This window comes from Rhinoraja longicauda, chromosome 16 (assembly GCF_053455715.1).
Source record: "Rhinoraja longicauda isolate Sanriku21f chromosome 16, sRhiLon1.1, whole genome shotgun sequence".
Classification (NCBI taxonomy): Eukaryota; Metazoa; Chordata; class Chondrichthyes; order Rajiformes; family Arhynchobatidae; genus Rhinoraja; species Rhinoraja longicauda.
In genome coordinates, this window is record NC_135968.1 from 16,778,822 (window position 1) to 16,805,909 (window position 27,088).

General features: G+C 44.0%; 1 protein-coding gene across 2 annotated transcripts in view; it reads right to left on the reverse strand.

The window, feature by feature from the left end:
• r3hcc1l (R3H domain and coiled-coil containing 1-like) overlaps positions 1 to 27,088 on the reverse strand; it is a 202,768-nt gene that overhangs the window by 73,947 nt on the left and 101,733 nt on the right. For both annotated transcript variants that reach the window (XM_078412798.1, XM_078412799.1), the window contains exons 2-3: positions 20,093 to 21,479; positions 4,672 to 4,847 (exon numbers count right to left, since the gene is read on the reverse strand). In XM_078412798.1, coding sequence (XP_078268924.1) covers positions 4,672 to 4,847; positions 20,093 to 21,460 — 1,544 coding nt within the window. In that variant the 5' untranslated portion in view covers positions 21,461 to 21,479. The remainder of the gene's footprint in view (positions 1 to 4,671; positions 4,848 to 20,092; positions 21,480 to 27,088) is intronic.

Sequence of the window (27,088 nt, forward strand, 5' to 3'; positions counted from 1 at the left end):
GAAGGAACTGCAGATGCTGGTTTATACCGAAGATAGACACAAAATGCTGGAGTAACAGCGGGACAGGCAGCATCTCTGGAGAGAAGGAATGGATGATGTTTGAAAAAGGGTCTCGACCCGAAACGTCACCCGTTCCTTCTCTCCAGTGATGCTGCCTGTCCTGCTGAGTTGCTCCAGCATTTTGTGTCTACCATTGCTCACGCCACCAGCACCATCCCACGTGTAACCCTCAGCCTCCCATGGTCTTCACCTACCACAGTCATACCCTTAAGGTTGCTTTGCCCTTCCCCATTTATTTAGGGGCAAAATTTAAAGGAGATATATGGAACAAATTCTTTTTATACAGAGTGGTGAGTACCTGGAACGTACTGCCTGGGGTGGTGGCAGAGACAGATATGACAGTGGCATGTAAGAGATTTTTAGATAAGGCACATGGAAATGCAAGGAATGGAGGGATATGGTTCATGTGCAGGCAGATAAGAGTTGGGCCTGGAATCATGTTGGGCATAGACACTGTGGGCTGAAGGGCCTGTTCCTGTGCTGCATCTGTTCTATGATTTAGTTTAGTTTAGAGATACAGCGTGGAAACAAACCCTTTGGCCCACCGATTCGACCATGATCATCAATCACCCATGCACACTAGTTCCAAGTTATCCCACTTTCGCATCCACTCCCTACACACTAGAGGCAATTTACAGAGGGCCGATTAACCTACAAACCGCACATCTCTGGGATGCGGGAAAAAAACGGGAACACGCGGAGGAATCCCACAAAGTCTCAGGGTGAACGTGCAAACTCCACACAGACAAGAACCCACGGCCAGGATTGAACCTGGGTCTCTGGTACTGCGAGGCAGCGATTTCTGGGTTCAAGATTTCTGGAATCTTGAAGCATGTTTAATCTCTGACTTTTTCCAGCCCTGGCAAAATGTTATCAAACTAAAATGTTAACCCTGTGTCTCTCATGGAGGTAGCCTAATCTGCTAACACTTTCTGTTTTTGGTTCGAGAATTTTAACTTAAAAAAAACCCCAAACCGATGAAGAAAAAAAGAAAATAGCGACATTGGGCAATTTGCATCATTGGCAAAATCGTTCTGGTTCTCATTACCTTCAGTGGTAAAAAATAAATGACATTAATGTAAAACTCTGACTGGGCTAATTTGTGACTTGTCAAAATCTTTACAAATCAAGCTTCTAAAGGAAATAAATCAACAGGACCAACCACGTCCGAGTTTTTATTATTATTACTTTGATAAATTCAAATGGACAAATGCGTCAGATGCATTATTACGGAGAAATGATTCTCGAGAAAGACCATTTTCAAGCCATTACCTAACTTGTGCAACAGGATGACAATTTTTTACCCTTTTAATTCTTAGTGTGCTGACTGTTCGGGGAAATCGTGTTGCTGGGCCTAATATCATCCCCTGAGGAATGAAGTGGAGGAGAGATTTAAGAGGAACCTCAGGGGCCAGATTTTCACTCAGAGGGTAGTAAGTATCTGAGTTTCCATGAAACTTTATTGTCACATGTGACTCGGTACAGTAAAATGCTTTGCTTTACATAGAATCATAGAGCAGACCACACCTAGGCAGTACACAAGTGGCGCCATGTTTCTGGCGCCAACAAAGTTATTGCCTGTCGCCGCGTGTGGCAGCGGCACCCCCTTGCCGGGTCCCTCCCTTTGTTCGAATGAGTTGCCAGAGGAAGTTATAAATGCGGACATCATTATAACCTTTAAAAGACATCTGGACAAATCTATGGATAGGAAGGATTTAGAAGGCTATTAGACCAAGTGGACCCGTTGGGCCCAAACCTCTCCTGCATTGGTGCAGTACCCTCTCCTACCCCCCTCCCCCCTCCCTCCCCTCCCCCCTTCCCCCTCTCCATCCCCCTCAACCCCCCTTATCCACCCTCCTCCCCCCTCCCTCCCTCCCCGCCACCTCTCTCCCCCTCCCTCCCTCCTCCCTTCCTAGGAGATAGATTTAAACTTTAAAATGTGAATAACTTAAAAAATATAACACCGATTTCCATAAAACTACTTGCTGAGTTACTCCAGCGTTTTGTGTTTATCTCTCTTATATTAACTTGGCAGCACAGTGGTAGAGCCGTTGCCTCACAATGCCAGAGACCCGGTTCAATCCTTAACTCGGGTACTGTCTATGTGGAGTCTGCACATTCTCCTTGTGATTGCGTGCGTTTCCACCGGGTGCTCCGGTTTCCTCCCACATCCCAAAGACGTGCGGATTTGTAGACTAATTGGCCCTCGTGGGAAGAGGATGAGAAAGTAGGATAACGTATTAACGTTGATCGAATATCAGCATGGACTGAAGGCCCTATTTTGATGCTGGCACCGTAAACTAAACTAATTGAAGCCAAATAACATTTTCCAAAATGTTTTCTTCCAACCTGCTACTACCACGAAAGAGCAGAAAGTAGCTATCGGGAAAAAGTAGATTTAAAGAATCTACAATGGATAGTTCGTTTAGCCACGCTGGAAACATAAACCTTAATTCTTTTCCCAAGGTCACAGCTGTGTTAATGTTTCAATAATGCCAATCAAAATCACAATCCAAATCAAACCTGCTGTTTGAATGAGGAGAAATCGAAGCTTGCAATTAACAAATCAATCCCCTTTAAGGGTAAATTACAGAAGAATCTTGCTAAAGGTTCCAGTCTGTTCATTAATTGTCCTGGTGATATGGGCTTGCTGCTTACCTGGCTATGGAAGGGTCAGGACTCCAATATATTGGTCCGAAATATTCTTATCACTCTGGATGCAAGATAAGTTAATGAGCCTAGCATTTCATATTTTTCTCCTCTCAGTAGCAAACCAGTCAAACATGCAATAATAAATCATCTTCAGGAGATGAATAGTAGATTCATAGAGTCAATATCATTTCTTTTGTAGCATATACCATACCTGGACTTCCAAAAGTTAAGTTCAAATATCAAAATGTCAGGCATTTAATGTCCGCTAAATTCTAAGTTCATGAAGAATTGCAATGAGAAGACTTCGGTCCAGGATCAATTACCTAGACCTTCAAAAGAACCCGCCTTCAAACCTGAACTGTATTCATTAAAATAAACTTGCACAAAGAGCTGCAAGTAAGCACTGATGAAAGGTTTAGCCTCCTGCTCCTCAGACTGCAGTCTAAGTGGAAATTAAATTCATAAAATAATATAGATGTGGTGCAGATTAGCACCCCATACTGCTGAATTGTTTCTTATTTGATGCCACAGACTGCACCTCACATACGTCCAATTAAAGTGGGGACAGAGAGCGAGAGAGCATTATGGGAAATTAAAATGCAAGCTATTCGTTTTTCAAATTGGCACAAGGTAGAGATGAAATGTCTGAAATCCCAATTTCCCATAAGACCAAAGGCTGGGGCAAAGTGACCGAACACACCTGCTGCATAACACCGCAACTCAGTACTGCATGGTGGAGGGGAGTCGCAGTCCAGGCAGTGGGATGGATGCAGGTTGAATAGAATGGGTGAGAGAGTGAGTGGGTAAGTGAGACACACTGATATATATGCACATTTGTATATACGTGTGTGTATATATAAATATTTATACACACACACATACTAATGCGTGCATATATATATACAGTTATATATACATATATACAAATGTGTATGTATCAGTGTATCACACACACACACACACACATATATATATACACACACATATACAGAGATGGAGAAAGAGAGATATACCTAGAGAGAGATCCAAATACAGAGAAGAATAAAGAAATAGATAGATACAGAGAGAACCCAAAAGAGAGAGAAGAAGAAAGTCCTAAAATCATTGAGCATGGAAACAGGTCCTTAACCCAACTCACCTATGTCACCAGGATGGTCCATCTACACTATTCCCATATTCCCATGTTTGGCCCATGTCCCTCTAAACCTTTCCCACCCATGCTCCTATCTAAGAGTATTTTAAATGTTATTATGGTATCTACTGCAACTTGTTCCATACTCCCACCACCTGAGAGTGTGGAAGTGAGAGAGATAGAGAGAGATTAAGGCATTGGTGATTCTTTCACCAAAGCATGACATATGGCACAAGGAAGATGGGGGGGGGGGGGGTAAGGGGGGGAGTTCTTCATCTTGATTTGTTAAAGAACGTTTTCCTCAGAGAACTTTCCTCCCCCCTCCTCTCTTCCATGTGCCCCACCTTGACTTGCACCCATTTCTCTACTACCTCCTCCCCTTCCAACTATATTCCTTCCTCTGGATTCACAATTTGCATCTTTTCTATCCTTATCTCACCTTCTGTCTTTTCATCTCTGGCCTTTGTCTAACTATCTGCCTTTCAACCACCCCCCCCCCACCCCCTCACCTGTATCCACCTATCATTTGGCAGGCCCTTTGTCTTGCTCCTCCTCTCTTCTAGCTTCCTCCCCTCCTCCACCACAGTAACTCTGAAGAAGGGTCCCGACCTGAAACGTCACCTATCCACGTTCTCCAGAGATGCTGCCTGACCCGCTGAGTTACTCCAGCACGTTGTGCCTATCTTTGTAAAGCAACGTCTGCAGTTCCTTGTGTCTACAGTCAAATTAAACAATTTGGTGGGGATTTTTGATTAACATGCCAGACATTCTAAAATCCTTCAACTATTGCCACACTGTTAACATTAACATTATGGCTGGATACGTACTGATAACTGGAGAAAGCTCGCAGCAAATCTTCTGTCTTAAATTCTGATGGAAAATCATAGATCTCAACAATGTGGGAAAATTCAGAATCATCAATTTCTTGCTCAGCCGGTTGGTAGTTGTAGTAATTGAAGGGAGGATCTTGAATAGTCTTCTTAGACTTTCTATTCGGGGTTAACTAGAAGAAAAAAATAAAAGCTCAGGCTCAGATCACAGAAGTTTAATTCAACTGAACACAACACATATTTCTCACGGTGAGGAAGGGAGGTTGTACTTTGATGAATTGTTTTGTTAAGTCATTCTTCCAATATCCCGCCACCATCTCCCACATCTGCTACTCACCTCTTCAAGGATGTCACTTATCCTGTTGTGGGATTAAGAATCTCCGTGAGGGAAAGTTCCTCCAGCACTTTGGGTTTTGATCAAGATTCCAACATCTGCAGTTTCTTGTGTCTGCATTTCGTTGCTGCAGGTGACCGCTAGGTTCAAGAACAGCTTCTTCCCAACAACCCTAACAGATCCATGTTCTCCAGGGATGCTGCCTGACCCACTGAGCTACTCCAGCATTTTGTGTCTATCTTCCCAACAACCATCAGGCGCTTGAACACTACATAACACTCACTTATGGACTGTCTTTGGTTGCACTGAGGACAGCAGGTTGTGTTGCACTAGTACTGTGGTTATTAATATATTGATCAGTTGTTTGTTATATGTTATCTATGTGTATTGTGTTTGCAGCCTGTTAAGCTGCTGCAAGTAAGAATATCATTGTTCCTTCATTGGTAAACAGTCTTGACGTGACGGGAGTTCTCTAGGACCCTCTCTCACTGCTCCCTCCTCTGTGATTCCTTCTGTCCTGCTGCTGAAAGAAGAAGGGACCCGACATGAAACGTTACCCATTTCCCTCCACAGAGGCTGCATGACCCAGTAGGTTCTTTCAGCACTTTGTGTTTTGTTCAAGATTCCAGCATCTGGGACGGCACAGTGGCGCAGCGGTAGAGTTGCTGCCTTACAGCGCTAGAGACCCAGGTTCGAACCTCACTACGGCTGCCGTCTGTAAGGAGTTTGCACGTCCTCCCTGTGGACGTGGTCGACGTGGACTCGGTGGGCTGAAGGGCCTGTTTCCACACTGTATCGCTGGATTAAACAAATCTGCAGTCCTTGTGTCTCTTTGTTACCTAAGCAAGGCCATGAGTTTCACACTGGCTACACCTCCATCCATTATACCCCAAAGGTAAACCAAAGGGGAAAAGCAAAGCTGAAGCAAAGATGAGGTGCTGCTTTTGGTTGGGAGGGTATACTAACCTGGCTGTGGGCAGGAGGCCGGCATAACCTTTGGCCGATTGAGGAAAAAACTTTTTGAAAATCAAGACCTGAGATCTGGCTCTAAACTCCTAGCCCAGCAGGGAGCAGAGATCTCTATCCTCCCAAATGATTCTACATAACATCGACACCTCACGGCATTGGGAAAATACCATCAATACTGTCGCTGCAAAGACCTCCTGAATTACAGAAAGGCTTTCATAGAGTGATCCAGCACGGGAACAGGCCCTTCAGCACAGCTTGCCAATGCTGGTCAAGGTGCCCCATCTCTACGAGTCCTACCTGCCAGCGTTTGACCCTCTAAATCTTTCATGTCCATAAACCTGCCCAAATGCTTTTTAAATGTTGTTATAGTTTCTGCCTCAGCTACCTCCTCCGGTAGCTAATTCTGTATACGCACCACCCTCTATGTGAAAAGGTTGCCTCTCAGAGTCATATTAAATCTTTCTCCTCTCCCCTTAAACCTATGTCCTACTTAAGGGTCAGGACAAAGGGCCAACTTACGTGCTACATGACTCCGTGACTATCTTCACGTAGAGGGTAGTTCGCATTCCCACCATTTTATATATATCACATATAAAATAATATTTTATGGCAAATCAGCCCAGCACAATAAAAGTCTGCGTTTTGCCATCCCACTGTGCAAAAAAAACAGTCAAGTCCGTTCAGAGAAAACCATGTTGCATCCCATCTAGACAGTTGCTTCCAGACATCATCAATACAACTAACAGATTACTCACCTTACTGCGACCAAGTATAATTACAAAAAATAAATACACCAAGTCAATGTTGGGCAAGGAAAGGGAGTGTTTGCTTATTTTTAAACACTGTGCTTCATCTTTGAAAAGACAACATTCTGGCATGTTAACACCAGCACTAATTGGATTTCTTTACTGAATGTGTCACATTGAGGGGCTGCATTATCCTCCTGTCAAAAGAAACAAATATCCGCAGTGTTTGAAGTAGCATGATAATGCAGCGTAATGGATGGCGTGGAGCAGCTTTGCTGCGATTTAAATCAACAAATCGGGGCCATAAGCCACTGAGGCAAAAAGCTTGAGTAGCTTTTAAGGGTCTAAATTGGACCTTAAAAATAAATTATGGCCCTTTGCTCATTTTCTATCAAGGAATATAATCATTATAATGAGCTCAATGAAAGGAAAATTGTAAAAAGCCAAGCTGAAAGTATTTCAGTAATGGGCCTTTAAGGTTTCAGAGATGTCATTCGATATGACCATTCCGACAGTGACCATCTTCTCAGGGACACCCGACACATCTTAGCGCCAGCGAGCCATCCAGCAGGGAAGCAGGCCCTTTGGCCCGAATCATCCGTGCTGACCAAGGAGCCTCATCTAAGCTAGATTTGCCCTTGTTGGGCCAATATCCCTCAAAACGTGGAGCTAACAACGTGGACGCATATCCGTGCAGCTAACGGGATAGAGAGTGCAGGAAAGGTCACATTTAAACTAACAGGGCAGGCGGATGGGACCCAATGCAAGGAGACAGAGGGCCATAAAAGGAGGACAGAAGCAAAAGGTAGAAGGGAGATAAGGAAAACTAACCTGAAAGCTTTGTGCCTTAATGTGAGGAGCATTCGAAATAAGATGGATGAATTGAATGTGCAGTTAGTAGTTCAGGGATATGATATAGTTGGAATTACGGAGACATGGCTCCGGGATGACCAAGGCTGGGAGCTAAACATGCAGGGGTATTCGATATTCAGGAAGGATAGACAGAAAGGAAGAGGAGGTGGGGTGGCATTGCTGGTTAAAGAGATTAATGCAATAGCAAGGAGAGACATTAGCTTGGATGCTGTAGAATCGGTATGGGTAGAACTGCGAAATAGCCATGGGCAGAAAATGTTTGTTGGAGTTGTATACAGATCATCAAAACAGCTGTAGGGAAGTTGGGGATAGCATCAAGCAGGAAATTAGGGATGCGTGTAGCAAAGGTATGACGGTTATCATGGGTGACTTTAATTGGGCCAAGGCCCCTTGGGCAATAGTGATCAATAGTGATCATAATATGGTGGAATTCTGCATTAGGATGGAGAGTGACCCGGTTAATTCAGACACTAGCATCCTGAACTTGAATAAAGGAGACTTTGAAGGTATGATATGGGAATTGGCTAGGATAGACTGGCAAATTATACTTAAAGGGTTGACGGTGGAGATGCAATGGCAAAGATTTAAAGACAGAAACTCCAGCAAATTTTTCACACACATTTTTCAGTGGGTATATGGAAAATGTTGCCAGAGGAGGTGGTTGAAGCAGCCACAATATCAACATCTGGAAGACACTTGGAAATGTGCATGGATAGGAAAGGTTAAGAGACATATTGGCCAAACGAGGGCAAATGGGACTAGCTTAGATAAAGCATCCTCGTCGGTAATTGAGGAAGGTACTAAAACAACATTTAAAAGACATTTGGACAGGTATGTGGATAGGAAAGTTCTAGAGGGATATGGACCAAAGCGGGCAGGTGGGACTAGTGTAGATGGGGCATCTTGGTTGGCATGGGCAAGTTGGGACGAAGGGCCTGTTGCCGTGCTGTATGACTCGATGGCTCAGTGATGTCCAGAGGGACATGGATAGGACAGTTTGGAGGGATGTGGACCAAATGTTGGCAGGTGGGACTAGTGTAGCTGGGACATGTTGGCCGGTGAGGGCAAGTTGGGCTGAAGGGCCTGTTTCCATGCTGTATGACTCTATGACTATGACTCAGGATTTGGACATTTGGCCATCACTGAGTCCTAGAGTAATACAGCACGGAAACAGGCCCTTCGACCCAACTTTCCCATGCCGACTAAGATGCCCCATCTTTAGTAGTCCACCCTGATGTCCAAAGGGACTCAGGATTAGGACCATTGTATTTGATATCAGCTGTACAAGAATGCAGATGACATCGTAGAATGAGTGAGGATTGTCCAGAATGCACTCGTCTGGGCAGACGGTGACATGATGCAGGGATGATTGCGTGTTTGACAAGTGATATTTAACTGAGAAAAACATTCTTTTATAGCAGGTTTGATGCCAAATATTCATACATTCTTGAGGGAATAAAAATTGAAAGCTGCGGTGAGAAAGATAAGGGCTTCATTGTGAAGCGCCGGTTAAAGATTCATCTACGGCATAAAGATGCAGCTAAAACAAACAGGTCTACGATGTAGACACTGGACAATCACTTTGACATACAGATCTCATTTTGTCCTTGTGTGTAGGAATGAACTGCAGAAGCTGGTTTAAAGACAAGAATAAAGATAAACACAAAAAGCTGGAGTAACTCAGGTCTTGATTCGAAACATCACCCATTCCTTTTCTCCAGAGACGCGGTCTGACCCACTGAGTTACTCCAGCTTTATGCGTCTATCTTCATTCTTGTCTTTACACGGGTTTTTAGTTGGACCTTAGTTAGAATACTGTGACCAGACTCCATCTACACTTCACGCTGCCTCGGGAAAACATTGCCGAACTCGCACGTTTTTTGGGATGTGGGAGGAAACTGGAGCACCCGGAGGAAACCCACGCGGTCACAAGGAGAACGTACAAACTTCGCACAGGCAGCACCTGAGGTCAGGATCGAACCCGCGTCTCTGGTGCGGTGAGGCGGCAGAGCTACCGCTGCATCACTGTGCCTCCCAAATGTAAGAAAATACAAAATATGAGACATACAAAGCTGGGTGGCAGTGAGAGGTGTGAGTAGGATGCAGAAGGCTTAAAGGGGATTCAGGCAGACAAAGCGAATGAATAAGGATTTGCAGTTGGAATATAATATTAAATCGTGAAGCCATCCGCTTTGGTAGTATATCAGAAAAGCTGGCTACTCTTTTAAATGGTGGGTGATTGGTAGATGCTGGTGTTCAAATGGACGTTGGTGCCTCTGTACATGAATCACTTAAAGTTAAGATGCATATTCAACAGGCAATTAGCAAGATAAATGGTACTTATTTATTCCAAAATACATTTTTAGTATGCTTACTACAATAACATGGTGAGACCACATCAGACATACAGTGTAAAGGGCTCGTCTCCCTGCCTAAGGATATAAAGACCTGTGGTACACAAGAGTGCAACAAAGATGGATCATGTGTAGGCAGAGAGGCTTCCTTCTGTCTTGTTCGACACAGACATCATGGACCAAAGGGCTTTTCCTGCGCTGTACTCTTCTATGGACGATGTACTGTGCTATGTTCTAAAGATACAATGTTCCCTAGGATAGGATGAGGTTTTGGGGAGTAGCTGTTTTATGGATATTGTCATTGTGCCTAGGTACATGTGACAATAAAGTATAAAGTGTCATTGAAATTAAGCCAGTTGGGCCACAGGCATTAGGACAATGGGAGACGCTCTCACGGCAGCTTGCCAGTATAGATGCAGGGATGAGGTTTCTCTGGATGGGGAGGTTAAAGCTTGGACAACAGTCCCAATTCAAGATGTCTGCCATTCAGGACACAGAGGAAAAGAGGTTTTTAACTAATCTTTGGAGTTCATAAGAAGGCTGTAGAACCTCAGCTGCTGAGCATATCCTAGACATATGAATTTTGGACAGCAAGGAAACCAAGGGATTTGGGGTTAGTAGAGGCATGGGGTGAGGAGATTAAAAATCATGCATGATTTTACTGAACAGCAGAGCAGTCATGAGGGGCTGAATGGCCTCTTGTGTGTCTCAATTGTCAGCCTTTGCCTTTTGAATAGCTTTCCAATTTGTGTCAGAAAGATCATAGTTCAATCCCCGCTCTAGACAGACATGAATATAACCTATGATGACATTTTAGGTTTTGGTTTATTATTGTCACATGTACCGAGGTACAGTAAAAAGCTTCATTTTGCATGCTTTCCAAACAGATCAGATATACAATATATAAATACAGTCAAGTGAAATTCAAGTACAATAAATAGAGCAAAGGGGAAGATACAGAAGGTAGAATAGAGTTCTCAGCATTGGAGCACATCAGTTCCATAGACAAAGTCCAACGTTCACAATGGGGTAGAGGTGAATCGGACAGTACCCTAGCTCATGGAAGGATTATTCAGAAGCCTGATAACAGAGGGGAAGAAGCTGTTCCTGAGTCTGGTAGTGCGGGCTTTCAAGCTTCTGCTCAACATGTTTGCACTAAAGACCAGTTTTTTTTCTTGCACTGGTATAGTGGTCAATAATATATTACATTTTTGTTTATTATATGTTATCTATGTGCATTGTGTTTACAGGCCTGTAAACCTGCTGCAAGAAAGAATACCATCGTTCTGTTGTTGGTACACATAATAATATATTTTATTTACACATGACAATTAAACACTCTTGACTATGAAATCTCTTCGAAGTATGCCCACCTTGGAGTTCTCTTCCTATCCCCAAGGAGAGTTCTATAAAACCCACTTTCCCAAGGCAGCATGAAATGTAGATGGAGTTGATGGTGTGGAGTATGTTCTTAGTGATGGACTGGGTTGTCTGCAATTTCTTGCAGCCTTGGGCAAAGTTGTTCCCAAAACAAGCTGTGATGCAACCTAATAATGTCCACAATCGGGTAGAGATGAATCAGATTATACCCGAGCCTTGACACTAGATTTTATTTTTAGATTTTAGAGATACAGCGCAGAAACAGGCCCTTCAGCCCACCGGGTCTGCGCCGCCCAGCGATCCCCGCACATTAACACTATCCTACACCCACTAGGGACAATTTTTACATTTGCCCAGCCAATTAACCTACAAACCTGTACGTTTTTGGAGTGTGGGAGGAAACTGAAGATCTCGGAGAAAACCCACACAGGTCACGGGGAGAACGTACAAACTCCGTACAGTACAGCACCCGTAGTCAGGATCGAACCTGAGTCTCCGGCGCTGCATTCGCTGTAAGGCAGCAACTCTACCGCTGCGCCACCGTGCCGCCGTACTAATCAGGGATGGCCGCACTGTAAAGATGTTTTAGACAAGATGCTAAACCACAGTCCAGTCTGAACTTTCAAGTGGACATCTGAAAATGTTCAGAGTTCTCCAGGAATCCAGAAGCTTTTCCAAGGGGAGCAGCAGTTTGACAAATTGAAGAATTAAAGTCAAACACGACATTCAATCAATAGTATCTAAAATAATTTGGCTGCTAAAACACCATTCATTGCACCTCAAGCGTACCTCATTGGTTCTATAGTGCTATAGGATGTCAGAGAAAGCTCTATATAAATGCAAATCTCTTCCTTTCTTTGCTTAATAGACTTACTTTAGACTTACTTACTGCAGAGTTATGAATTGCACCAATTTTCTCTTTTCAGTAGGAAATTCTTTCATTAAAACATCTGGTCCCCAATTCTGATCAACTCAGTGCGTACCTCCAGTCCTTTTGCAATCTTTGGAATAAAACACTCCCCACTATATGTGTGTAATTACTCCACAAATTGCTCTTGAGGCCATGGGACTGCTACTTATATGAACAGAAATAAAGAGAAATAGCACATTTTGTCCAATCTGATCATTTCAGAAGTGCCTCCAAAATGTTTTACGGTGCGGGCAGGAACAAAGAAAGTTTCAATAGTTTACCATCAAACTTTCATTTGTGCTTTCAACAGGGACACTAGAATGAAAATTACTACCAGAAAATAAACTTGAAAGGAGCACTGTAAAATGAATCTATCATCCTGACAAACAGAACTGATGGTGAGCATTCCAGCGTAGTTACAGGATATGAATGAAAGTTGCTGATCAAGAATGTTAGTGGCATCCAAGGAATCATGATAAATGGGCAATGCAGAGCTTGCACTGCCACCGTTGCAATGTGTGAGGGATGATTCTGTGTGGTATAACGGTGCTATTCTTTAACTCCTGTACATCAGCGCCCATGGGCAGCATTCTCACAGCCAACGGCTCTTATCCCTCCCTCCACCTGGTCCTTTCTTCTCATCCCAGGTATCAAAATCTGCCAAATCTTGGAGGTTTGAGTTTATTGAGCCCAGTTCTTGCTCCCTCTCCCAGCACTGGACATCCAGAATGCCCGCCCGCCTGCCTGCCCTCCCTCCTGCCCACTCAGCTGAATAATCACGGACTGATGGAAGACTTCTCTTTTAGGTTTAGGTTTACTATTGTCATGTGAACTGGGGTACAGAGAGTAACTTTGTTTTGCATGCTGTCCAAACAGATCAGATAATATTTTGCAGATAGATACAAAGTGCTGGAATAACTCAGCATGCAGGCAGCACTTCGGGGGAAAAAGAATAGGCAACATTTCGGGTCACAACCTTTCTGCAGACTTAACCCAATCCAACCCGGATCCAACCCGGATTACAGGTATCCACGTGTGTTTTCTCGGCGCTTGCCTGCGCCTCCCTCTTGTGTCTCGGGACTTCCAACTCCGGTTCCAGACTGCCGAGTTTGGATCCAACACGGATTACAGGGATCGACAGTCTATCATCCTTTCTACTCAGATAATATTTTATCGGGTGCATCACAACATGGTTTGGGAACAGCTCCATCCAAGACTGCACGAAATTGCAGAGAATTGTGGATGCAGCCCAGACCATCACGCAAACCATCCTCCCTTCCATTGACTCTTCTCCCCTCTCCCGTCAGGAAAGAAGTGCAGAAGTGTGAAGACACACACCTCCAGATTCAGGGACAGTTTCTTCACAGCTGCAATCAGCCAACTGAACCATCCTATCACCGACTAGAGAGCGGTCCTGACCTACCATCTCCCTCATTGGAGACCCTCAGACTATCTTTACTCGGGCTTTACTGGACTTTATCTTGCACTAAACATAATTCCCTTTATCCTGTATCTGTACAATGTGGACGGCTTGATTGTAATCATGTGTAGTCTTTCAGCTGACTGACTAGCATACAACAAAAAAGCTTTTCACTGTACCTTGGTACACATGACAATAAACTCAACTACACTAAACTATAGTAGAGTGACGAGAGAGACCTGAATAAAGATGCAGAATAAATTTCTCAGCGTTGTAGTGCAGGCCATAAAATAAAGTGTTTAAAGAAAATGAATAATTAACAGACCTAATGGTCTTACGAGGATGTTGCCAGGAATCGGGAACCTTAGCTATAGGTTGGGCAGGCGAGCATTTGATTCCTTGGTGTGCAGGAGGCTGGGGAGTGATCGTATAGAGGTGTATAAAATCATAAGGGGAATAGATAGGGTGAATCCACACAGCCTTTTCCTAGTGAAGGGGAATCAAGAACTAGAGGACATAGGTTTCAGGTGAGAGCAGAAAGATTTAACAGGAACCTAAAGGGACAACCTTTTCACACAGAGAGTGGTGGATATATGGATCGAGCTGCCAGAGGTGATAGTTGAGGCAGGTACAATAACAACATTTAAAAGACACTAGGTCAGGTAAATGGATAGGGGAGGTTAAGAGGGATATGGGGCAAACAGGCAAATGGGACTAACTTAGATGTAATATCTTGGTTGGAAGGGATGAGTTGCGTTAAAGGGCCTGTTTCTGTGCTGCCTGACTCTGACTCTCGTGATCATGCTGGCAGATTGCTTGCAGCCTTGAGCATCACCTTTAAACCCCAAGAGTTTTCAGGCTGGAATGTCAGCTGCAACCATTTTGCAGGTGAGCAACAAGACCGTGAGATATTCTACTATATGGACAGCATTGCTTTATTAGTTTAGTTTAGAGATACGGCACGGAAACAGGCTGTTCGGCCCACTGAGTCCGTGCCAACCAGAGATAACCCCAAACACTAACACTATCCTATACACTATGGACAATTTATAATTTTTACTGAAGCCAAATTAATCTACAAACCTGTACATCTTTGGAGTGTGGGAGGAAATCGGAGCACCCAGAGAAAACCCAAGTGGTCACAGGGAAAATGTACAAAGTCTGTACAGATAGTACCCAGAGTCAGGATCGAACCCAGGTCTCTGACGCTGTAAGGCCGCATCTCTACCACTGTGCCGCTGCATTCTTAAAAGAGAAACAGAGGATCCCACTTTATCCAAATAATTACTTTCATCTAATCCTACCTATCGGCTTTAAAAACTATCTGTCTTCTCAAGGCAGCCACGTGGGGCTACAGAGTGAGAAGGCGAAGGAGCAGTTAATTGAATCAATTGAACATTGTGCATTAAGGATGAACTTCTTCCATTTTGCTTTGTAAAGATCTTTAATGTGGGAACTGCGAGATTATTTAAGCAACCATGGTATTAAAATATCGGCATGTTTGCACAAGCAAAGGCCTTTCAAGCTCTGCCATCTGTAGATCACTTGATTTCCCGCGAGTACTCTCTGTGTAAGTATTTAGCTATTGTCAGCAGAAGTACTAACAAGAATTACAGAAAGGTCAAATGTTCCTGTCTTCCATTCAAGATCCCAAGTTGGAAACAGTGTCTCAAGTATCAATGGAGACACAAGGAACCGCAGATGGTGGAGTCTTCTGCAAAACACTAAGTGCTGGAGGAACTTAGTGGGTCAGGCAGCGTCCGTAGAGGGAATGGATAGGCAACATTTCAGGTCAAGGGTCCCAACCCGAAGCAACATCAGTCCGCTCTCTCCCAAGATGCTGAGAACTCAAAGTGCTCGAGTAACTCTGCAGGTCGGGCAGTACTTCTGGAGGATGTGGATAGCCGATGTTTCGGGTCAGGACCCCAAACTTCATCTATCCATGGTCTCCAGAGATGCTGCCTGACCTGCTGAGTTACTCCAGCACTTGGTGTTCTATGCAAGATTCTTGCACCTGTAGTTCCTTGTGTATTCCTCCCAAGATGCTGTCTGACATGCTGAGTTCCCAAGTAGCAATTATCCTTTCTCAAGCTGGGCAAGGCTTGGAAAACTTGGTGTGTTCTTTGAGTACCTCCTCTGTGCCTAGAAGCCTAGAAGAAGGGTCTCGACCCGAAACGTCGCCCATTCCTTCTCTCCTGAGATGCTGCCTGACCTGCTGAGTTACTCCAGCATTTTGTGAATAAATACCTTCTATCTAATCAGAAGATCACTTCTCATTTCATTCCAAACCATTCTGTTGACATAATGGGCGACACAGTGGTGCAGTGGCAGAGTTGCTGCCTTACAACCCCAGAGACCCGGATCAATCCTGATTACGAGTGCTGTCTATACAGAGTTTCTACGTTCTCCCTGTGACTGCATGGGTTATCTCCGGGTGCTCCGGTTCCCCCCCACACTCCAAAGACGTACAGGTTTGTAGGTTAATTGGCTTCAGTAAAAGAAAATTGTCAAATTGTATCTAGTGTGTAAGATAGTGCTATTGTATGGGGTATTCGCTGGTCGATGTGGATTCGGTGGGCCGAAGGGCCTGTTTGCACGCTGTATCTCTAAAGTCTAAAAATAACGGTATGTGGTACGTCTAGAGAACATAAACAAGTTTTGGTAGGTTTAACTGCGGTCACCTAGGTGTAACGGCTTGCTGTATGCGAGTAAATGGAATAAATCTTAAAACATTTTACCTTCTCCAGAGAATGACAGTTAGGTGAAAGACAGGATATGAAGGGAATAGTCAACGTGAGGCAAAGTTGGATTCTGTTTAACCTGCAGTGCGCTTCTTGCAATTTCTACTTTATTTCAGGTTTTTGGCACCTGCATTTAAAAAAAATCCCACAGTTTATTTAGTTTTACAGATAAAACACAGTACTAGGTCCTTCAGCCCAACAAGTCCACGCCGACCAGTGATCACGCCGTACAATAGCGCTATCCTACACATTAGGGGCAATATACAATTTTTACCAAAGCCAATTAAGCTACAAAACCTGTACTTTGTAGTTTGGAAGGAAACCGGAGCACCCAGGGAAAAATCACATAGTCACGGGTAGAACGCATAAACTCCGTACAGACAGCACCCGTAGTCAGTATCGAATTTGGGTCTCTGGTGCTGCAAGGCAGCAGCTCTACTGCTGCCCGCCATGCTGGAGCATATAAAAGCTTCCGACTCTTAGGACTGCTCATGTACATTGAGCCTGGGCAAATTATTCTCCATTCCAAGTTGACGAAACTTAAAGAGCATGAAATACAATGGCAACTTACAACAGGACAGGTCATGTGCAAAATTAAAATGAGAGAATTAGAACCATAGAGTCATAGAGTGATACAGTGTGGAAACAGGCCCCTCGGCCCAACTTGCCCACACAAGCCAACATGTCCCAGCTACACTAGTCCCACCTGCCAGCATTTGATCCATATCCCTCTAAACCTGTCCTATCCATGTACCTGTCTAACTACTTCTTAAATGTTGGGATAGACCCTGCCTCAACTACCTCCTCGAGCAGCTTGTTCCATCCATCCATCTCCCTGTGTGTGAAAAAGCTACCCCTCAGATTCCTATTAAATATTTTCCCGTCACCTTAAACCTATGTCCTCCATACGTTAATCCATAATTGACATAATGGATGATGGATTTACTGGAATTGAAATGTGTCAATGGTAATAATCAGTTGTGTTTTAATTCATGCTTAGCCTATTTTGTTACTGAAACGAGAATGCTTTCCTCTCAATCCAGGGGCAAAATTAATTAAAAATGGAGATTCCTGTCACTATGAGCTGAGATGTTAAATTGTGGGTGGATAGGTTATCTGGGAGAAATTGTGTTAAATTTTTCATGCAGTCGGTACGGTCATTATTTTATGCTTTCTGTGTTATTTGTGCTTTCTGACTGTTTGCATTATTAATTTTATCTTGCTGTGTTATGGAAGTCTACAAATAACCGAACACTGTTCACCCTGCTTCCTAGAGCACCTGTTAGAAATATTCTAATTCCATTTTCCACTCCTTTGTAGAAATATATTAATGTTTTATGAATGTTCCTTCATCATTTTAGTTCAAGTGTTAGCTTTCTGTTCGATTGAACCGGGATATCGGCCAAACATAGGCAAATGGGACTAGCTTAGATGGATATCTTGGTCGGTGTGGACTAGTTGGGCCAAAGGACCTCTTTCCTGTATGACTCTATTTCATTTTACATTACGAAATGGGTTAGATGTGAAGGGCTACAATTTATCACTTTTGACTAGAGCTAATCCTCATCTTTCCATTGGAATTAATCTATCTTCCATAAGAGTACTTCTTGGGAGGGAGTTCAAAATGAAAAAGGCACATTTGTGCACGAATATTCGATGAGCCAACAGGTTTAAAGTGTCAGAAAGTGGCCAATGTCAGGTCCAGTACAAAAGTAATTGATGTGTGAATCAGTTAGATTAAACGTGGTGGCTACAAAGCCTTAGATTCCTTTAATGGTGATAGCTGGAGCACTCAGACATCTGGACTCCAGACCTGAATACTCTTGTGTAGTCATACATGAACACTCTAGATTTGGAGCTGCTGCTTTTTGGAGAAGAGATCAAACGCTTCTCAAGATATTTCAAAGAGCATTAGGGGAGATACTTCTAGTTTTCTGACCAAATGAGTTCCTCTATCACGATTTACCAGAATGCTGCCTGGATTAGAGGATATTAACTGCACGAAGAGGTGGAGTAAACCTGGATTGTCTTCTCAGTAATGTCGGAGGCTGAGGAGAGACCTGATGGAAGTATATAAAATTATGAGGAAAGGATCAGGTAGACAATCAGAACCTATTTCCCAGGGTGGAAATGTCGAAGGCTAGAGGTAGGAGATGCAAAGTTTGTACATGTGCGGGGCAAAATTGTTTTCCACAGATGGAACACGCTGTTAGGTATGGTGGTGGAGGCAGATACGATAGTGGCGATGAAAAACTTTTGGCAAGGCACATGGATAGCCGGGAATGGATCACGTACAGGCAGAGGAGATTAATTTAACTTGACATTATGTTCAGCACTGACATTGTGGGCCGAAGGGCCTGTTCCTGTGTTGTATGTTCTATGATTTGGTCATTGTAGTACTGTAGGTTCAGTGAGCTCGTCATGCACAAATTGGCTGCCAGTTTGCTACAACATCAAGAGCATGCTGACTGTGGAGGATTTGGGAACACCCTGGCTGCTGTGAAAAGCACTGTACAAATGCATACCTTTCAGTTCTACCTGGATGCTGAAATAAGACATTTCAGGGAGAAGCACTTGCATGACCTGCTGTGGTGATCCTCACAAAGCACCGCCGGCATCAAAAAGCCAAACTGCTCATCCAACAGTGAAGAAGCACGCCTTGTTCCAAGCTCCGATGCAGGAAGAGTAAATATTTATATCTCTTGTGTGAACCAGCTTGCCACGAGGAGAGCCATGTTGGCTCACCAGGATAACGCTACGACTTTCCGCCTTCAAAATATATGTTTGATTTGGTTTGGAGATGCACTACGGAAACAGGCCCTTCGGACCACCGAGTCCATGCCGACCATCAGTCAACCGTTCATACTAGTTCTATCTTATACCGCTTTCATATCCACTCCCTGCACACTAGGAGCAGTATTAGAGGCCAATACAAATGCAAAATGATAAATGATCAGGTTATCTATGAATGTACATGAAAACATCAGCAAAATTCTTACAAGAGTTTGGAGCCAATCACTTCACCAATTCCACGCTGGCTCTTTGTAGAGCAGTCCAGTCTGAGGATGGATCGCAGACCCAAAAGATTAACCAATTTCTTTTTGCACAAATGCTGCTTGACTAGCCGAGGTCTTCCAGCATTTGTTTGTGATTTTTAGTCAGCTCCAATCCGTTGCTCTTTCCCCAATCCGGCAGCTATTTTCGTGACTCTGTTTCCACCTTTGCAAGTGACAAATTCTAAACCTTCACCACTCTGTGCAATAAAGATTATTCTTAAATCCCTCTGCTGTTGGTGACTAACCAGTATTATAGAGTCATAGAGATATAGCAATGAAACAGGCCCTTTGGCCCACCAAATCCATACTGACCATCAACTACCCATTTACACTAATCCTAATTCAATGTTATCCTCTCCATATTGTCATCATCAACATCCACCAATCACCTACACACGAGAAGCAATTTTCAATGACCAATTAACCTGCCAAACTCCACACAGACAGCACCTGAGGCCAGGATCAAACCCAGGTGCCTGGCGCTGTAAGACAGTGGCTCTACAAGCTGCACCATCCTGCTGCCCCTAAGCTGAAGAATAGTTTGGCAAAATCTCCTTGCTTTTGTACACTATATCTCCACCAGCAAAGCCAAGGATTATTTTCGTTACTGATCAAAAAAAGGACCCTTGCCTTACCTCTTCCAGGAGATGAGGGTTCAAGCAATCTCCATCATCATTGAAAAGGGCATCCCAAGAGTCGTTCTCTGGCTCTTCAAGAAGAGGTCTGTCGACGCACTCCGATTCTCCCGAACCAGGAGTTGTTAATCGGACCAAATCCAGTGAGATCTTGTCAACACTTTGCAAAGCACCAGTTTCAGCATTCACCTCTGCACTGACAGCCTCACTGTCCACCGAGTCCACTGTGATGCTGCTACCACCTTTCAAGTGCCCGGTCTCTTCCGTTCTTTGTTCTACTTCTTGTACAGCTGACAAGTTAATAATTGTGGAACTTGGGAAATCTGAGCAAACCATGTTTTCAAATGAGGCAGGCAGAGCCACAATGCTCTCTTTTAGAACTTGCGAAAAAGAGTCATTATGTGGCCTAGTTTCATGCTCTGTTGAATTATTCACTTCACCGAAGATTTTATAAGAACTATTCACTTCAGATGCTCCTGTGCATGCATATTGTCCACAGCTCCTCGCCATCTGCTCTGACTCATTTACCCCATTTGAGCACTCTGATATTGTACATCGCTCTGCCTCTGAACATTCACAGCTGGCTAGTTTAGAGGATACCAGTTGATTTAGCTGAGGAAAAGTGTCAGAATCACACCTTCTGCTCGACAGGGAAGCAGCATCTGTAGGCAGAGATTTGTTCACATTAGTTTCAACCTCTCTCACTCCTGAAGTTACTGTATTTGGTTGCTTATTGCTCTGCTCATCGTTGGGTGCATTTGTTACATGCTGCTGGAGTTGGGTTTGGATTTCTGTATACTTGGATTTCATTACTTCTTTATTGTTCTCAGCTTTCAAACGAGTGACTTTAAGTAAATACTGTGCTGGTGCATCATGGTGTTTTTCTGATGTTGCATCCTTGTGTCTTGATTCTTTTTCTCCACTGTGTTCTTTACCAGTGATTGATCCTGCCCTGCTTTGCTGCGTTGACTTATTTTCCTTTGGCTGCTTTGATTCCAATCTGTGTCCGACATCTGATATCCTCTCTTGTACAGAGCTCCCCGTTTGTCTCCCTTCCTCGAAATTCAATGTCTGTTCCAAACCTTTGTTTCTGCACTCTCCCTTGGCGTCTTCCTGCTGGGGCGAGTTGGTTTGCTCGCGGCGGTCGCCCAAGTCATTGCGAGAGAACGTCTTTACACTTACACTCGTCTCACTCTTTGCTGTTACATCCGTTGTCACGCGCGTGATAGCCTGTCTGTCCACGGGAGGTCCTTGCCCTTCCGGTTTGGGGCCGCACTCTGCCCCCAAATGCCGTCGAGCTCTGGGAACGTACAGAGCTTTGTCTGGCCTCTTTGACCGCGGTTTGCTCTTGTCATGTCCCTGCTCCATGGAGTTCTTCTTTCCTTATCTGAAAACACAATCAGATAAGAGTCAAAAACTCAACCTGCTGCCCATTAACAACAACCGACTGCCATAGGAAATGAAAGTAAAGGTGTTGCGGAGGCAAATTAATTATCTGTCCTGTCAAATCGTATAAAATAAGTAATTATTCCTCTTGCAGTAGTTAAACATCAATTCAGAAGCTGTTTTTTTTTTCATTGGTGGAATTATTTCTTCTGATACTTTCACACCGCCTCACTCAAGGACCAACATGTTCCTTGGAACCTCAGCTTGAAAGGCTGGCCATGTTAAGAAGTAAAAAGAATTTGTCAGGGTTAGGAAAAAAACGATTAAAGATTGAAAATAAATTGCCATAACTGTTTTTTACTGTAGGATAGTCAGACAATCTACTGCAAAGATGAATTGTATTTGGGCGCTCGGAAAAAGGAAATTGCAATAAATTCTTGAACGCCAATCTCTTGAACTGTAGAATAAAACAAATCAGTACAACATTGGTAAGCCTTGCTCTGCAAAACTCTACTTGGATGTTCCTCAGGGAGAAGCGACAATGAATGCAGGTCTCTTTCCCTTGGGATGAGGAGATCTGAGATGAATTATAAACAGTGCACAAAATTAAAAATGTGTTACAAACAGCAGGGGCAGACCACATGGCCTCTCAAGCCTGCAATATAATCTTCCCGCCAGACCCCACCATCTCCAGTCACCTTGTGTCCAAGTTCCATAGTGATTGGGTAAATATGGCATTTTTCTATTCCCACCTCCTCCCCCATTAGCAATAGATATCAAAATGCTGCGTAAAGCTAGACCACAGCTTAGAAACATAGAGAATAGGTGCAGGAGGAGGCCATTCGGCCCTTCGAGCCAGCACCGCCATTCATTGTGATCATGGCTGATCATCCACAATTAGTAACCCGTGCCTGCCCTCTCCCCATATCCCTTGATTCCACTAGCCCCTGGAGCTCTATCTAACTCTCTCTTAAATTCATCAGTGATTTGGCCTCCACGGCCCTCTGAGGCAGAGAATTCTACAAATTCACAGCTTGATGTGGGCCCTGGAGATAAAGGGTCAATAAAGCTATTGAGATATCTGGATAACTTTAGACTTTAAAGATGCAGCATGGAAATAGGCCCTTCGGCCTATTGAGTCCATGCCAACTAGCGATCATCCCGTACACTAGTACTATCCTACACACTAGGGACAATTTACACTTTTACCAAAGCCAATTAACCTACAAATCTGCACACATTTGGAATGTGGGAGGAAACCGGACACCCAGAGAAAACCCACACAGTCACAGGGAGAACATCCAAATTCATACAGACAGCACCCGTAGTCAGGATCGAACCCGAGTCTCTGGTGCTGTAAGGCAGCAACTCTACCGCTGAGCCACTGTGCTGCTCTAGGTTCAAAGATAAATTCCTAGACTTTGTCAATGGTTTGTAATTAACCCATTACTGACGATAACCAGGAATAGATGTTTCTACTTGCAATGGGACATAAAATACAAGCTAATCAGTATCACTGGGAAATCCCTGAAAAATGTGTCTATGCAGTGGCCAGAATGTGGAATTTGGCAGCAAATGGAGGAACAACATGGACAACTTTAAGGGGAAACTAGACAGGACCATGAGGGAGAAAGGAACGCAAGGGGGAGGCAGGACCGGTAGCCCGCCCGAAGGCTCATCGGACGGCGTAACCAGGAGGGAGCTGGAGACGCCGGATGTGTGGAACGTGGGCCGGTGGGAGGGTCACCCCGGGGTGACTGGGGCAGTGCCTTAAAGGTTGGCTGCAGGAGGTGTCTCCGGAACACAGAGATGACCGGGCGACGAGAGGAGGGGGACATTGGTTCACGGGAACTGCTCCAGTACATCGAGCGAGCGGGTGACTGGACATTGAATAATGGTGCCAAAACATGCTGGCGCCTGCATGTGTAAACACTATTGATCTATTGAGAGACAAAGGAACCGAGCATAGAAGGGACAAGGCAAGGCCGTAAGGTAGGGAAGATCATCACCAAATGGCAGTTAGGAGAAGGAGGAATTTATATTGTACATTTTTTGTAAGGTGCAAGTGCGCTGATCACCTAGGCAGTGGACTTTTTTACCATCCATTTACCATCTTCATGCCCGTCCAGTGTTGCATTCCCTTGTATTTTTGAAATCCCATGCTCTGATCTTCTCGTCCCCCAAAGACCAGAGACTGGGAGGATGGGGGCCAGCAAGGACAGATACGATGGGCGAGCAGTGAGGCTGGCAGGAGAGGAGAGGGAACTCAGGTCTGGCCTATCGTGCCACGTAGCCGGCTGCTGGAGGCACACTGGGGAATGGTGGATGGATGAGGAGAGGGATGTGGAAATGGCGCCAAACAATAGCGCCTCTTGCACGCAGGCTGAGTGGACTATTTCTGTGCCCTTTCACTGTGTTAGTACTTCTCACATGTGACAATAACGGCACCATCTGTCTGCCCACCCTGCTCTGCTACCACTCCTCTCCCTTCATTGCACTTTGCAACCCTCGTGTTTCATCTTTATCCATGTTTTCTTTTTAAATCCTTCATCAGCCGACCCTTGTGACATGTTTCCCGCACCTTCTACTGCTTGTCGACCCCTGATTTTGAAAGCTCCACAGGATATACTAACACTTCTGTAAATGCAAGATAGTGTTGGCTGAAACTACCCAAGTCCTATTTTAATTTGAGATTATTAACCATCAATCATACAAAATAAGCGAGAGACCGCATTTCCTGCTTCCCATTTTATCTGTAAATGTCCACCAGGTTCAACTGTTTCACGGGGAATGAGAATATCTGTCGCACTGCAATTGGATCTGCTGATCTGAAATCCGTAGACACTGTTTTAAGAGAAAAACAAAGCCCCAGAATGTACAATGAAAATAACAGCGGTGCTGGAATACATCTCCTGTTTCTGGTCTCTGCGAGATATCTGAATGAATGCTGCTCTGGGAAAGGGCAAGTTCACACCACATAGCTGAAGTTGAGTAGGCAGCTTTCTTCAAGTGACTGATGCCCACTTACTAGCAAATCCAAACAGACTATTGATTTAAGACCATCTCTTGGGATCTCAGCATCAAAATACATAAGTCATAGGAACAGGAATTAAGCCATTCGGCCGATCGAGCCTACTCCGCAACATGGTCCAGTGGAGAGCACGTTGACTGGTTGCAGCACTCAGGAACGTAGATTACAAAAAGATTTTGACCATCATGGGCACTGACCTCTCCACCATCGGGTTTCTATATGAGACACTGCCTCAAAAAGGCAGCCAGCATCATCACGGACCCACACTACCCTGGCCACGCTCTCGATTCACTCCTGCCATCAGGGAGAAGGTCCAGGAGCCTGAAAACCGTGACTTCGAGATTCAGGACCAGTTTCTTCCCAACAACCATCAGGCTCATGAACACCACGACCACCAACTAAACTACAAACAACTGTCTTGGGTGCACAATGGAGTTTGCACTTTTGCACTTTTCTTTTGCACTAATGTAGCTTCTTTTTAAATGTATTGAATTATCTTTTGTTTGCTATGTTATCTATGTGTACTGTGTTCAAAGACCTGCTGTGAGAATTTCATTGTTCCGTTCTCAGTACAAATGAAAATTAAACACTCCTGACTCTCTTGACTATATAAAACTCGAGTGGTATTGCAATTTCCAGAAAAACAAAATGAAATACAAGTTTTAAAATTTGTTATATAAACCGATTAACTTGTTTGAATCGGTTTATATAACAACTTCCAGCACTCTATACCAGATCCTAAAATGTGGATTGCTTCTTTGAAGTTTTCTTCTCGGCGCAATCTTGCAAGTCTTGCCCTCGCAAGACTCTAGTAAGACTAGTTGCTTGTTTAAGTGTTCTAGCAAGACTAGTTGCTTGGAAACAGAAGGAACTTCAGATGCGGGGTTTCCAAAAAAAAGACACAAAGTGCTGGAGTAATTCAGCGGGTTAGGCAGCATCTCTAGAGAACATGAACAGTTGATGTTTCGGGTCGGGACAGCTTCTTCAGACTGATTGATAAGCACGTTTTGAGTCCGGACCCTCCTTCAGACTAATTTTTGTTGGCAAGAGCAGTCCCCTTTATCCACTGAAATTCTAAATGCACATTCTCCCCCCCCCCCCCCCCTTCAACACTTAAATGGAAATCAAGATTAAAAACGTCACTCACCGTTGGTAATTAAGGGAACTCAATGCAATGCCTGGCTAAAATATGCTCAACCTACACAATATGCTCACTTAAACAGTGAGTATATCCTGACAAACCATTAAGCAGCATAACTCCCTCAGGTAGGCTCCCTGCAAAAGGGGAAGTATAATGACACAACACTCAACTGGCTGGAAGCAGCGAGATTCATAAATACAGGAAATAATCCAATCCATGCCAGCTGGTGCTCCTCTGGCCTACGGGTCACACTGGCATCGCGGTCCGACATCAATCGTCTTGCCTTTACAGGATTTTTTGCATGGAAGGAAAAAAAATCCCTGATCACTCAAAAAAAAACACGAGATAGTAATGTGGAGCCAAATATTGGTTTATAATGTTATCTTGAAGGTACTTTGCCCAACCTGTGCACAGGTCTAGCTTAGTGAAAAGAGTAATGGAGCGATGAGAATTCAAATCCTTAACTGGTTTTCACACACTTGCTTCTTAATTAATTTACCATTTATCTAAGTCACGGCCCTGATGGATTACTTAATTTAGGCTTCGCATGACTTTGCTGCCTCAAAACGCCAGTTAGCGTTCTATCCGAAATGCTTCTCTCCTGCAGCGATGGCTTCTCGCGTTTTTCCTCCTGTTTTTTTTTTTAAAGCTTTTTTGAAATGTCATCCTGGCTCAGGGCTTAAACTGTTGTCTTTTGAACAGGAGAATTACAGATTCAAACCTCATCCTGGGGGGGGAATAAACACAGGTAAATTAAAAATGATATTTCAGTTCAGCAACAAGGGCCTGCTAAATTTCCAGAGATGCTATCTTTCTGATTAGGATTCAAAGGAACAGCATGCATGTTCACCTGCATGTAAAAGATGCCATGCTCGCTTTTCTACAAACAAAGAACCCTCCAGTGATTGTGGACAAGAAATCATCCTTCAGTCAATACCACCAAGTGGTCAGACATCTAATTTGCTGTGAAATATGTACAAAAATATGACTGCACCTAGCGATGAAATAAATTGACTGCTTCAGAGACCGAGACAAACTTATAGTGGCCTGAGGACAGTCTTAAACCTTCCACAACCAATTAATTATTACCGTTTAATCCTACAATTTATGAACTTATGTCATGGGATTGGTTGCTCTTGAGAGAGTAAAAAGGGCTTGGGTTTCACAGTTCAACCAAACGCTGCTCCTCCAAAAGTAAGACAGATTATTCCTGTTCCTCTTATCTTGAATAAAGCAAGGGAAGGCAATGTGCACTTTAGCATCACGCAGCACTCCCTCACCAAAAATGTATTCAATGCTGCTCAGCGAAGGTTCCACAAGAACCACTCGTCTCCTAAACCCATCTGCAGAGAATGGTAGACACTGCATCATGGGTATTGACCTCCCCACCATCGAAGGGATCTTCAGGAGTTGCTGCCTCAAAAAGGCAGCCAGCATC